The following is a 13,165-nucleotide window of genomic DNA, read 5'->3' on the forward strand; positions in this document are numbered from 1 at the left end:
CTTACATTGTCAAATATATTTCCATATATATATATATATTTAATATAGAACCGTATAATACTTCATGTCAGGTCATGATGTGGTAAAATGAATGAGTTGTTCAGGTTCAAGCTGATTTAATCTGTGGTTGATAGAACATTTAAAGAAAGGTAAGCTGTAAAATATCACTATAACTCAATATTCACTGGGGCTGGGAGATGTGAGGATATAATCATGATATCATGATATTGTGACCAATGATGTTACAATACACGTCTGAGATTCCATGATATATTTATATTCAATTTTCTTGTTACGTTTTTTTTTTTTAAATAATAATTACAAACTGCCTGGAAGCAGCTGATGTGATAATGTTAAGACTGTACTTAAAAATAGTAAACAAAAAAACTCTTTTTTAGTGTTAGAATTTTTAAAATCAAAAATATTATTTAAATATAAAAAAAACAAGTAAATTTATTATAAATTTGTTTATTAATAATAGTTTTTTTTTTTAAATGCAACTCTGCTCTATTGCTGGAAGTTTCTGAGCAGACCTATATATTGTGATGCATACCGTGTCAGAGAAATGTCTTCAAGAATCGTGATATGATATTTCTGTCCTATCGCCCACCCCTAGTATCGACAGAGAAATTAATAACCGAAGAGGTTCACTGTGCACAAAAAATGTCTTTTAAAAAATCTTTAATAAGAATCACTAAAACAGTAACAACACTGAACATTCACAGTAAATCATCACAGATGGATTTTGATCTAAAGATTTAATCTCCAGGTTAGGTCCATAATGATCCCAAATTAAAAACATTCTAGCTAGCGGCATGTAAATGGCTTGCAAGCACATTTGTTGCAAATCCAGTTGCAGTTGTGCATGGTCGCCTTTAGTGGATCAGCGCGTGGGCCAGACGCCCCATGCAATTCCTGGCAGGATCAGAGCTATGAGGACTGAGGAGAAGAGGTTTACACCATTGTTATCCAAAATAGGTTTCCCACATATCCACTTTACTTTTGGTGACTCAAAGTTGACAACCTTCCCAGTGCTTTCATCATAGCCTTGATGGAGAGAAAACACAAATAATGTTGAACAGTAAGGCAGCTAGATTGTATAATAGTTAGTAGCTAAAACAAGATGATGGCATATTTGCTTGTAATTCTGCTGGGATTTAGTTGCATGACATTCATAGACGTTACCTGAATATTGCATGACTGCACCCAGCAAAGAGTCAAGCAATGAGCCGAGGAAGCCCGCCACAGCACCATACACGACAATAGGCCACTGAGGGGCTGCCAAATGCAGATCGCTAACCATCAGGAGCTGAGAAATGAAGTAAGCCACGCCCACAGTGGCTCCACCAAGCAAGCTAGCTACAAGACCAACGATGGTCACTCCTCCATTGGTACCTGTGATGGAGATTACAAAATAAAGCAAACGTTTCTGTTTCTAACATAATGGAAAATACGTACAACTGAGAAGAAATAGTACAATTATGAAGCCCTGGAAGTCTATTGGTCTTAGGCTTGTGTGATATAATGATACACAATATCACACTGCCATGATATCCAGTGATGTTTACTTTGACTCTATTCCCAGACTTGCCTAACTTTACGAATTTATATTTTATAATATGCCAAAAGAGCAGTCTTTTTCTCCACAATAAAATAAAAGCTGAGCCAACTGACATTATTGTGGAATGATTTGCACAGGTGTTTTGAACTCTCTGATATTAACTGACACTTCCTGGAAGCCCCGCCCCCTTCCACCAATCTTGCTCTCGACTGGACTCGTGGTGAATCCTTGCTGTCTGTCAAATGAAGAACGTTTTGAATTCATTCATATCAAAGACTGTATATTTGACTTAGCTAACATTAGACAAGCATATATTTAGCATCAGTTTACCATATTTATTAGAGACGCGACTGAAATGCACAATGTGGCCAAGTTTATAGATTTATTCCCCTCTTTGCTGTTATAATAAGCTCCACTATTCTGGGAAGGCTTTCCTCTAGATTTTGGAGTGTGGCTGTGGGGATTTGTGATCATTCAGCTACAAGAGCATTAGCGAGGTCAGACACTGATGTTGGTTGAGGAGGCCTGGGGTGCAGTTGGTGTTCCAGTTCATCCCAAAGGTGTTCAGTGGGGTTGAGGTCAGAGATCTGTGCAGGACACTCGAGTTCTTCCACTCCAACCTTGACACACCATGTCTTCATGGAGCTCGCTTTGTGCACAGGGGCATTGTCATGCTGGGACAGGTTTGGGCCTCTTAGTTCCAGTGAAGGAAAATTGTAATGCTACAGCACACAAAGACATTCTATAGAATTGTGTGCTTCCAACTTTGTGGCAACAGTTTGGGAAAGAACCACATATGGGTGTGATGGTCAGGTGTCCACATACTTTTGGCTGAAAATAGTAAAATGGCACTTTTGAGAAAACGGCTTTGTCAAATTTAGCACTTTACAAATAATGTTAATGGTGATAATTAGAAAGTGATTTTCTGCGATGGTCACTGCAGACACGTTCAAGACCTTTGAGCAGCAGCAGCACCAACAGAAAAAATGTCGGCCATGTGGACATTAGACAACCGATCTGTAAAATGATTATATCGGAAAATGTACTGTTAATGATTATTTTACTCTTTACACTAAAATTACTGCAGAATCACCAAAACATTCACCACCCAGCCGAGTATTTGTCATCACTGAATTCGTCATCACTTAAAACTGAAAGGGAGGAAATGCTTGTTTTCCTGGTATTCATTATGGACAAGAAATCTTCATTGTGAATTTTTTTAAAATGGTAAATTGCAAACTGGGGGTGGGGGTTGGGTGGGGTATGGGGAATCTATATCGCACAAGCCTAGTTGTCCTCTAGAGTAAGGCTCTTAACTCTCAACTGTATGATTGGATCCCATGGTCTCATTTGTAAATCATTTTAGATAAAAGCATCTGCCACGGGCTCAATTAGCTTGTATCTACTTTCAGTGACTGGAATGTAGCTCGTCTGTAGCTGTAAACAATTTGTCATCCATCAGTGGAAAGGGACCACCACAGTACCACTGGTGATAAGATAATATTTAAGTGGTGGATCATTCCCAGCACAGCAGTGTGTGTAGCGCTGACGTGAGTGCATCAGGCGTAGTATCTGTGTGTTTTTTTTTTTAACACTGTACTTTCATTGGTGCACCTTGTTGTTGTACAGATAGAGACTGAACTTTTACATGCATTATTCATCTTAATTAGTGTTGTGTTTATGACCAGAACCACTGCTGCACTTCCCAGTACATACACACACCAGTGTCATAGCACTGGCTGAGGAATGTTCAGCACCCAGATCATATCTGAGGATATAGTACAGCTGAGAAACTGTGCACTGGACAGACACAGCCTCTACAAAGGAAATTCCCATGTGGAACACGTTATTGCAAGGCCTTTTTCCTCACCTGCTGGGACTTCCTTCCATGTGGTAATGAGCCTGGGTTGGCTCTTACTGAGAACAGGACCTACTTCTGAAGCCCAAGTGTCACCCGTACTGCAGGCCAAAGCTCCCAGGAGTGACAAGCACATCCACGATGCGGAGTATTGCACCGTAAAATCTACTGGCATCTCTCCTGGACCGACTTCTATCATGTATAGCAAAGCTAGCTCTGTCGGCACACCTCCATTACAGAAAACCTGTATCCAGTTCCTCTGGCCACCTGCAGAACAACACAGATACAACACAGACGAATTCAAAAACAAAACCATGACTGTAATCAGGTTATGTTTTTCTTTTAAGCTAGTTTTTACTTTCAGGTTAATCTAAGACTGATGCCTGGGACCAGCAGCAATTCATAGGCAAGAAGAAAATATCTCTTCCCATCTACATGACTTAGGTCTAATTTCATCCTTAATTTGATGAATTAATAATTTTGGCATTTATAGCAGAACACAGAAACATTTCCTATACCAAGTGAGTTGACTAAAGTCAGCCTTTTTCTGAATTATACTTAGAAAATAGAAACTACAACAACCTTCATTATCAGAAGTGAGCGGTTAATGAGGCATCAATAAGCATCTAATGGTTGTGCATCTAACAATAATCTTATATTTGTTTCCAGCACAAACATTATTTACGTAGGAATCTGTATTGTGTCTTTGCATCCAGCTGTTGTGTGTGTAAAATGTATAACTAGTATTTTTTTTTGTACTTTTAAGCTAAAATTTAGGTTTAAGCTGTTCTTGAGATAGGGAAGAAATGCTTAAGTACAACATCTCTGAGAGATTGGACCAAGTGCTGCACCGTTTCTTTATAATGTGTAAAGAAGATGAAAATTCCCATGTGATAAACATCGACATAATATTGTAATTAATAAACAGATCATTCACCTTCTTTATATTCTGAGTCGATGCGTTTCTTGACCGCACCCTTCCATCGTGTCAGTTTGCTGGAGGTGATGAAGAAAGCAAACAAAGCTGCCAGGAAGCTCATGTTGGCCAAGGTGAGAATAAAACCAACCAGTAATGCTGCAACACACAGATATCACAAAATAAAGCAAGGGCTTAGACAGAAATATACTCTTTCTTATAATTAACCTCCTGTCTTCCCTAGAAAACAGTTCAATTATTCCAGTTATGGTGATAAAGCTAGAAGCATCTTGGGTTTATATAGAGGCTGATATTCTGATACACCCTTTCATATAAGAGTGAACATCTTGTTTTGTTTGCACAGTGATGATGGTGAACTCTCAGCTCACACTTTCCTCTGGCTGACCTCTGAAACGAGACAGACGCTGTAACTGTACCCTGTTCAACAGGTGAATGCAGACTGAATACACAATGTACTACAGAGGATGAAACACAATAATACTGAATCATTTAAAGACCTCATTTATCAATCTTTTAGTAGCGTTGTGTGGAAATGTTTTCGTAAAATTCCCACCAAATTTATGACAGTTTCAGTAACGCTGATTTTCTTTGTACTCATGTGCACATGTTGATAAATGCCAATCAGAGCTCCTTCATGGCACTGCTGATTTGCTTTTGTTGATGGCAACAAAATTCCATAAAAGGCAAAGCTCACGGAGGACTGAAATTGACAAAATGACCACTAAACGGCAAAAAAGAGCAATGTGTGTTAAATCTTCCAGTAATGCAGCTCAGCCAATGCAGCATGTCGGCTACCATGCACACAGGGCATCAGCTAGCAGCTTTAATAAATAGTAATAAATAGTACCCACAAAACACTAGGCTCATCTTTAACAGTGAACAGGGGCAACTCTGGGTTGCTGCCCTTCTAGCCATATCTGTGACTGGCCAATAAACGGAAAAGGTTAAAATGTGCAAAAGAACACAGACACTGGACAGAGGATGATTGGAAACAAGTGTTATGGACAGGCGTTTGAAGTTTGAGGTCTTTGGATCACAGAGAAGAACACTTATAAGGCGCAGAACTAATGAAAAGATGCTGGAGGAGTGCTTGACGCCATCTGTCAAGCATGATGGAGGACATGTGATGGTCTGGGTGTGCTTTAGTGCTGGGGAAATGGGAAATTTGTACATGGTGAAAGGAATCTTGAACAAGGAAGGTTTTCACTCCATTCTGCAACACGATGCCAGACCATGTTGTAAGACCAATTTCATCTTACAACTGGCCAATAACCCAAAGCACTGCTCCATCGTTTCGCAAAACCTATTAGCAGTCAGCTTGTCTGTAATGGATTGGCCGGCGCAATCGCCAGATCTCAACCCTACGGAGCTGTTGTGGGAGCAGCTTGAACGGATGGTACAAAAAAAGAAAAAGTCAAGCTACTCCAACTTGTAGGAGGTGCTTCAGGAAGCAGAGAGTGAAATTAATGCAGATTACCTCAACAAACTGACAGCTAGAATGCCGAAGGTCTGCAAGGCTGTAATTCTTTGATTAAAACAAAGTTTGAAGCACTAAACTGTTATTTCGTGCAGAAATCATTATTTCTAACCTTGTCAAAGTCTTGACTATTCAATTCAATTCAATTTTTTTGTACAGCGCTTTTAACAATGTACATTGTCACAAAGCAGCTTTACAGAAATACATATATATACTCAGGATATAAATTTTAAATTTATGAATTTATCCCTAATGAGCAAGCTAGAGGTGACGGTGGCCAGGAAAAACTCCCTGAGACAATATGAGGAAGAAACCTATATTTTCTATTCTTTTTGCAACTTATTTGATGAATAAAAGTACGAGTTTTCATGGAAAATATGAAATTTCAAATTTCAAGCTCTTTGAAACACATCACTGTAGCTCTGGAGATCTCCATAGTTGCTTTAAAAAGCTCTGCTTCAAGACGACCTGCTGTAAATGCTTGTTGTAAATTTACCTGTTGTAAATCTTAACTATGTTTTATATGCTCTTAACCTGTGAAGGCTTTTTGGTCTCTTTGCAATTTCAGCACCCTTTCAAAACATTTACAGATTCATTAGTGCCTTACCTCCCAAACAACCACCAAAATCGAGACTCTTTTTCTTGAAAGCGCGAGACGTGATAATAAGCGGGACCAGAACTGAGAACAGCCATCGCCATGGAGACACAGGCTGCAATGTACCTGCAGTGTGTTAAGGAAAGAACAAAACACCTTTAGAGAACCGAATCAAACTCTCAAAATCAGTATTTCAATGTTGAACTGTGAAACTGTGCTCATGAGTACATGTTTAAAAAAAAAAAAAAAAAAAAAAGAAAGTCAGAACTGTGTGAAAGTGTGAGCTCACCGGAGTAAGTGCTGATAGCTATGGATATGATCCAAAAGGACAAGGAGATGGCCAAAGTGAAACACAACACTATGAGATCAGTCATCATCTTGACAAACTTCTTTAGCAGTTTGTCATCCACAAAACGTGTTACTCCTTTTGAGAGGTGCAGCTATAAAGCATGAGAGAAAAATACAAAATATACTACACAAACAATGAGTTATTCATGTGTTATAAAACTTAACACAGGTCCGCATTATAATTAGACACACTTGGACCACACTGCTGTCAGTTGACACTCAGGGACAATTCAACATTTAACATCTTTCTGCATTTTACATCAGAAGAAACATACACTCTCCGGCTGTGTGACTGTAACTGCTGAGAAAACATAGAATCCAATATTTAAACTCTTAATTAGGGCTGGATGATATTATGACATCATAAAAAATGGGCCAAGCCCAAAATTAAGCTTTTAATGGTCTAACCAACAAATCATTGGTTAAAAAATTAGCAAGAATTAAACAAATGCACTCCTGCCATGGTGTTTGGAGTGGAAGAACTCGAGTGTCCTGCACAGAGCCCTGACCTCAACCCCACTGAACACAATTTACAATTCACTATTTGTGTGTCTATAAATAACAGAATTTCACATTAAATGATTGAAATTCACCCATTTAATTTTTTACACTTTTAATTAATACATTTAATATCTTTTTCAAACATACAGTCTATGAGTAAACAGCAATGATAATGTGGCTGCTTTAAACCCTCGCATATCCTAGACATCATTAAATGCAGACCTAGGTGCAGTACCATTTTGACATTGACATTTGCTCATTTGGCTGATGCTTTTAACCAAAGAGACTTGCAGTTGGTCCAGAATAAGGGTTCAGGGTCTTGCTCAAGGACCCATCAGTGACAATGCTTGGATTTGAACTCTCAACTTTCCGATCGAAGCACAGTGCCTTCAGATCTGTTGCTTGTAGAAAATTGTCAATGAAAGACCAATCTTTGTGTTTAAAGCATGCTTAACTTCTTTAACTCCTCTTAGGAGCAGTGGCGGCTTGGTGATTAAGGCTCTGGGTTACTGATCAGAAGGTTGGGGGTACAAGCCCAAGCCCAAGCCCAAGCCCAAGCCCCAGCACTGCCAAGCGGCCACTGTTGGGCCCTTGAGCAAAGCCCTTAACCCTCTCTGCTCCAGGGGCACCTTATCATGCCTGACCCTGCAATCTGACTTCCTAACCTCTGACCCAACTTTCTAACAAGCTGGGACATGCAAAGAAAAGTAAGTAACTGTGCTATAATGTATACGTGACAAATAAAGGCTTCTTCTAAACGCTGGGAAAATCTAAAGGGCAGACTCAGTTTCAGTTTCTCTGTAACATGACAAGCTGTGGTTTTTTCCTGCTTCAGTACTTTCCGGAGAGAACAAGAGAAAGGATAATGAGGGAAAGCCTGTTTATAGCTGTTATAACAAGAACAGGAACTAACTTGTCTTGTGGATGTTCCACAATATTAACTGTAACTATAAACGGTTAAACGTATGACATTGTTCTTGTTGTTGTTGTTTTTAAATACATTTTTAAAAACGTAACTGTTGGTGAACTACTGTGGTATAAAATGAATAAACTACTTCGGGATTGTGCTGTTATTGGAAAGTAATCATCTTCGGTGTGGTAACAGCCCAAAATGCAATTAGAGTACTCACACCTTAACAATGTGATGTGTATTTAGGCTGCTACGAAAAATAAACACCTAAATACAGATTCTGTTATTCCGAACCATTGATTATTTTCCTATAACAGCAAGCCCCACTGTGGTTTATTCTTTACTTATTAGGACACAATACCTGCTGCACAGCACACAAGCCACTGTGTCTTTCAGTGTGAACTCTGTCTGTCTCTCTCTCTCTCACACACACACACACACACACAAGCCACTGTGTCTTTCAGTGTGAACTCTGTCTGTGTCTCTCTCTCTCTCTCTCACACACACACACTCTCACACACAGACACACACACACACACAAACCACTGTGTCTTTCAGTGTGAACTCTGTCTGTGTCTCTCTCTCTCTCTCTCTCTCTCTCACACACACACTCTCTCACACACAGACACACACACACACACACAAACCACTGTGTCTTTCAGTGTGAACTCTGTCTGTGTCTCTCTCTCTCTCTCTCTCTCACACACACACTCTCTCACACACAGACACACACACACACACACACAAACCACTGCGGTTTATCTTCTATTATCAGACTACTGCACTACATGCATTGTGCTCTACTTCCGGGTTTAGAGGGTTAAAGATTAAAGAGCTACAGCAGAGCTACTGACGCAACAGGCCACACCCCCCAGGAAAAAAACCGTGTATCGTGACGTAACTATTCACGATATCGCTATTGTATCGTCATATCCTCTGGTCTAATTGTAAACACGACGATAAGCTAAGGTAAGGTGTTTAGCTTGTGGATGCTAGCAGAACAGGAATAACCGGAAGTGTACCTGCAGTAGAGGAAACCGTGCTGCTGCTGTGGTGCTTGTTCCATGTTAAAAGCTAGAAACTTTCATTAAATAGATATAACACGAAACTCTCATTGTGATTACAGCACACATCTATTCATATAGCGTACTGTTCTTCTTCTACTGCTTTCCTGTCAGTTACAGTAGCACTCTACTGCCACCTACTGGATTGTCTGACATCTGCTCCATAACTGACCAAAGTCTAGAGAATGCTGTGTGTGAAAATCCCAGAAGATCAGCCTGAGTTTCTGAAACACTCAAACCAGCCCATCTGGCACCAACTACCGTGCCACAGTCAAAGTCACAGAGATCACACTTTTTCTTCATTCTGGTGTTTGATATGAACATTAACTGAAGCTCTTGACCTGTATCTGCATGATTTTATGCACTGTGATGCTGCTATATGATTGGCTGCATGAAGAAGGTGTTCCTAATAAAGTGGACAGTGATAGTATGTCATGTGCAAACCTTCCATACCTTCAAATAAGAACAGGTTGGTGCTCACTGACAGGAATAGAGGAACACCTAACAGAAAGGTTACACAAACTAAACTAAGGGCTTGTAATTCACCATAAAAATTAATACATGGCTCTGGAATCCAGAGTGTATGTCAGAAGTTTCACAAAACTGGGGTTTATGGCAGGGCTGTCAAATGGGAACCACATGCCACTGAACATGTGTGTGTGTGGGTGTGTCCCCGCCTTGCTCTTAGTATTCCTGGGATAGCCTCTGATCCACCATAACCCTGACCATGATAAAGTATTTAGTATTTAAAGATAAATATAAATAAATGAGTCAGGTTTGATGCAGGGTTTTAATCATCACCAACACTTGCTTCCTCTTAAGCACTATTAATTTACTTAAAGTGTATCTGTACGTACCATGTTTCCCTTAACCCTGTGCACTGTCAATCCTGCCCCGATAAGCCACATTTGTTCACCACATAGTGGTTGTTTCTTGACCATGCATGCTGGATTAAAGTGTTCCTTTCAATTCCTGATCTGCAAACATAATTATACAAAAACATTTAGGGAGTTGTTATAAGCCTAATATCTTACTCATGTACTTTTCTCCTCTTCACCATTCTTCTTACACCCTGAACACTTTCTCATGCACACACAAAGCCATCATTTATTTATTTATTTTTTATTAAAATGTCTTTAATACAAATTACATGTGACATATCAATACAAATTACATTACATTTGTAATTTGTCTTTAATACAAATTACATATGACATACAAATGACATATCCGAGTTATAAAAAAAAGACATTCTATATACAGACATGAGAACGTACACTTCAGTGGTGAAGAATAGCTGCTAATATATCTAGATTCACAGCTCTTCTTTACACAACACATCATCACAGTTACTAACTCTACATTTTTAGATTTATCTTTCGCAATTGTTCAGGTTCATACAAAGGTTTTGCTCGGTATATTAGAAAAAATAATTATGATAATATATTTGGATCAGCTTGAACACGTAATGTTCATTCAGTGGTTTATTTTCTGTTTTAATAAACATCTTCTAGTTGTTCCTTATATTTTATATTTACCTGGAAGCATTTAGCTGATTCATCATGTTAAATGTTAAAGTGGGATACTTTAACTACATAATGACATCAAATCATGGTGTGTTGTGTACTAATTTGTCATAACTAGAAATGCTCAAAGTGTCCATGTTTAAACTGAAATGAAAATGATGTCTCAATGATATATCAGCTAATTAAATATGAAACATTAACATAGATACTGAAGTAGCAATCTATAGATCCAATGTCTTTATAAACCTTAAATTGATTCTGATAGAAGCCTTGCTATGAATATTTCTACACTTAATGTTACATACATACATATAAAGCAGGACAATGTATGATGAATGCATTAATCTAATTATTACTGGGGATGTCAAGTACTAAACAAGTGCTATTAAAAATCAAATGCATATTATAACAACTAAAAGTTACTTAAATCTTCATTAATTATCTGAAATGTTTCATGCAACTGTTTCTGCAACACATTCAACAGCAAGCATGTAACATTACCACACTAATTAAGAGCTACACAACACTGTGTCCTCTATACAGGTTTGTAAGTGTGAGTAGCTGGTTGAATGTTATATTCTTGTCTATTAATAGTGAAGCTTCATCATCACATTTAGATAAATATTTAATACTTTAACCTTTGCATAGGTCAAAAAGTAAAACATGAAACAACACATATTGACCTGGCGTCTTCAATATGACTAAGATCGTATAATGTTATATAACGTAACTGTCTTCTTAAGCTATCAAGTTTTGCCAAACATTACCATGTATTTACAATGTACTCTGCATACAGGGAGAGAGACATTTCCACAAACCCAGGAGAAGCCAATGTATGTGTGTGTGTGTGTGTGTGTGTGAGCAAGAAATGTGCAAAATACTTGTCTGGGAATTTACAGACAAATTTGCTTTCTGATTACTTAAGGTACACAAAATACGGAAATGTCCACAAGCCCAGAAAATAGTGAAAAAAAAAAAAAAAAAAAAATCTTACTGCTGTTAGGCTTCTCCTTTGTACGCAGGACACTTGACAGCTAAATAGTCAGGGATTTTACCATTTGACAGTTAAATGCAGGTTAAGACCCTGCCACCAAGTCTGGACAAAGCATAAGACATCAGTATTCCCCTCACGTACACTCGACCAACACACACGCAGTGTTACTGAAGGCTTGTCTATGTGCAGTTGAAACACACTGATGCTTTCACACTAATCCATGTAACGTTGACTGGGTTTGTCTTACACGCCGGGCTGTGTGGAAAATCATTAATAGGTCAATTAAAGAAAGTCTTGCATTTTAGCCGACACTCAACTTTAAGACGTACACACACAGTGCATGGCGCGATGATGGGGCTTGGTATTCTGTGCCAAACATGTTGGTTGTTTGTTTAAACTGGTGAAAGAGACCAGAGCTTGCGTGGAGTCACAGGACTGCTTTTCGGCATCGTCTGAGTCGAGTGAGGCCAGGCTCAGGTGCTGGTTTCTCAGCAGGGTCACCCGAGTCTGTCTGAGCAGGAGTCCCAGGTCCTCTTTGAAATGGGGGTTGAAGAGTGCATAAAGCAAGGGGTTAAGGCATGCAGGCAAGGGTACAACCACCAGAAGCACTGATTTGACAACGTACGGGCCCACGGCGGAGATTTTCAGCAGGGCAGAAAAGGACAGGAATGCTACAGGGAAGTAGAGGACACAATTTGCGAAAAGAAGCCAGGCCACATGACGGATCATGGAGCAGTCCCAGAGCTTGTCGTGTTCCCCTTTCTCTAAACTGCAGTACAGACACATGTAGGTGACAGTCATGATGAGGTAGCACAGAGAGTTGACCAGTACTTGAACCACCATCAAGCCCAAACCAGCGTGTTCTCCAAGAGGAAGAGGAAGGCAGAGTGATGATATGCTGTATTCACCAACATGTAGGAGAGGTACTGATGTTACAGCCAAGCCCAAGATGAAGCAAAGTGGCACTGCTAGCTTAACCATTGTTTTTGGTGCTCTACAATCCAATGCCGCTTTGCCGTTATGCACAGAAAAACTTCTTTCCACAGCAGCCACAGTCAAGAGAAAAATGCTTGTTTCTGATGCAAAAACAGACACGAAGCCGGTGAGCTTACAGCTTGTACTGCTTTCCCAGTTAGCGCCATACTTAGCAAAGCTACCAAAGGTGAGGGCATCTACAAGAGCCATAACTCCACTGCATAGTCCTGTCAGGCTGTTGACCAGCGCTAGCAAGCCCACCAGCAGCTTCACGGGAGACAAAAATGTTGGAGAGAGAAAGATGGACACCATGACCATGGCGTTACCAACCAGGGACACGATGGCAATGATCCAAACTCCGCAGCGCACGAGCCAGCTCTCAAACAGATGAAGACATGGCTGGAATGGGCCTGGATAAA

At 39.5% G+C, this 13,165-nt stretch overlaps 2 protein-coding genes across 4 annotated transcripts in view; both read right to left on the reverse strand.

Moving 5' to 3' along the window:
* Positions 1-664: 664 nt before the first annotated feature.
* On the reverse strand, positions 665-9,379 carry tmem19 (transmembrane protein 19). Its single transcript, XM_026922686.3, has 7 exons — positions 9,210-9,379; positions 6,718-6,868; positions 6,441-6,554; positions 4,357-4,494; positions 3,432-3,686; positions 1,186-1,395; positions 665-1,047 (listed from the first exon to the last, which is right to left on the reverse strand). The coding sequence occupies exons 2-7, from the start codon at positions 6,803-6,805 to the stop codon at positions 884-886; spliced, it is 969 nt and encodes a 322-aa protein (XP_026778487.2). The 5' UTR covers positions 6,806-6,868; positions 9,210-9,379; the 3' UTR covers positions 665-883.
* A 999-nt stretch (positions 9,380-10,378) lies between these two features.
* Positions 10,379-13,165, reverse strand: part of LOC113532419 (leucine-rich repeat-containing G-protein coupled receptor 5) — a 31,854-nt gene continuing 29,067 nt past the window's right edge. For 2 of the 3 annotated variants that reach the window (XM_034313394.2, XM_034313395.2), the window contains one exon: positions 10,379-13,156. In XM_034313394.2, the coding sequence (XP_034169285.1) occupies positions 12,090-13,156 (1,067 nt within the window). In that variant the 3' untranslated portion in view covers positions 10,379-12,089. The remainder of the gene's footprint in view (positions 13,157-13,165) is intronic. The other variant, XM_026923839.3, reaches the window with a different exon arrangement.

Source organism: Pangasianodon hypophthalmus, chromosome 18 (assembly GCF_027358585.1).
Source record: "Pangasianodon hypophthalmus isolate fPanHyp1 chromosome 18, fPanHyp1.pri, whole genome shotgun sequence".
In the NCBI taxonomy this organism is placed as follows: Eukaryota; Metazoa; Chordata; class Actinopteri; order Siluriformes; family Pangasiidae; genus Pangasianodon; species Pangasianodon hypophthalmus.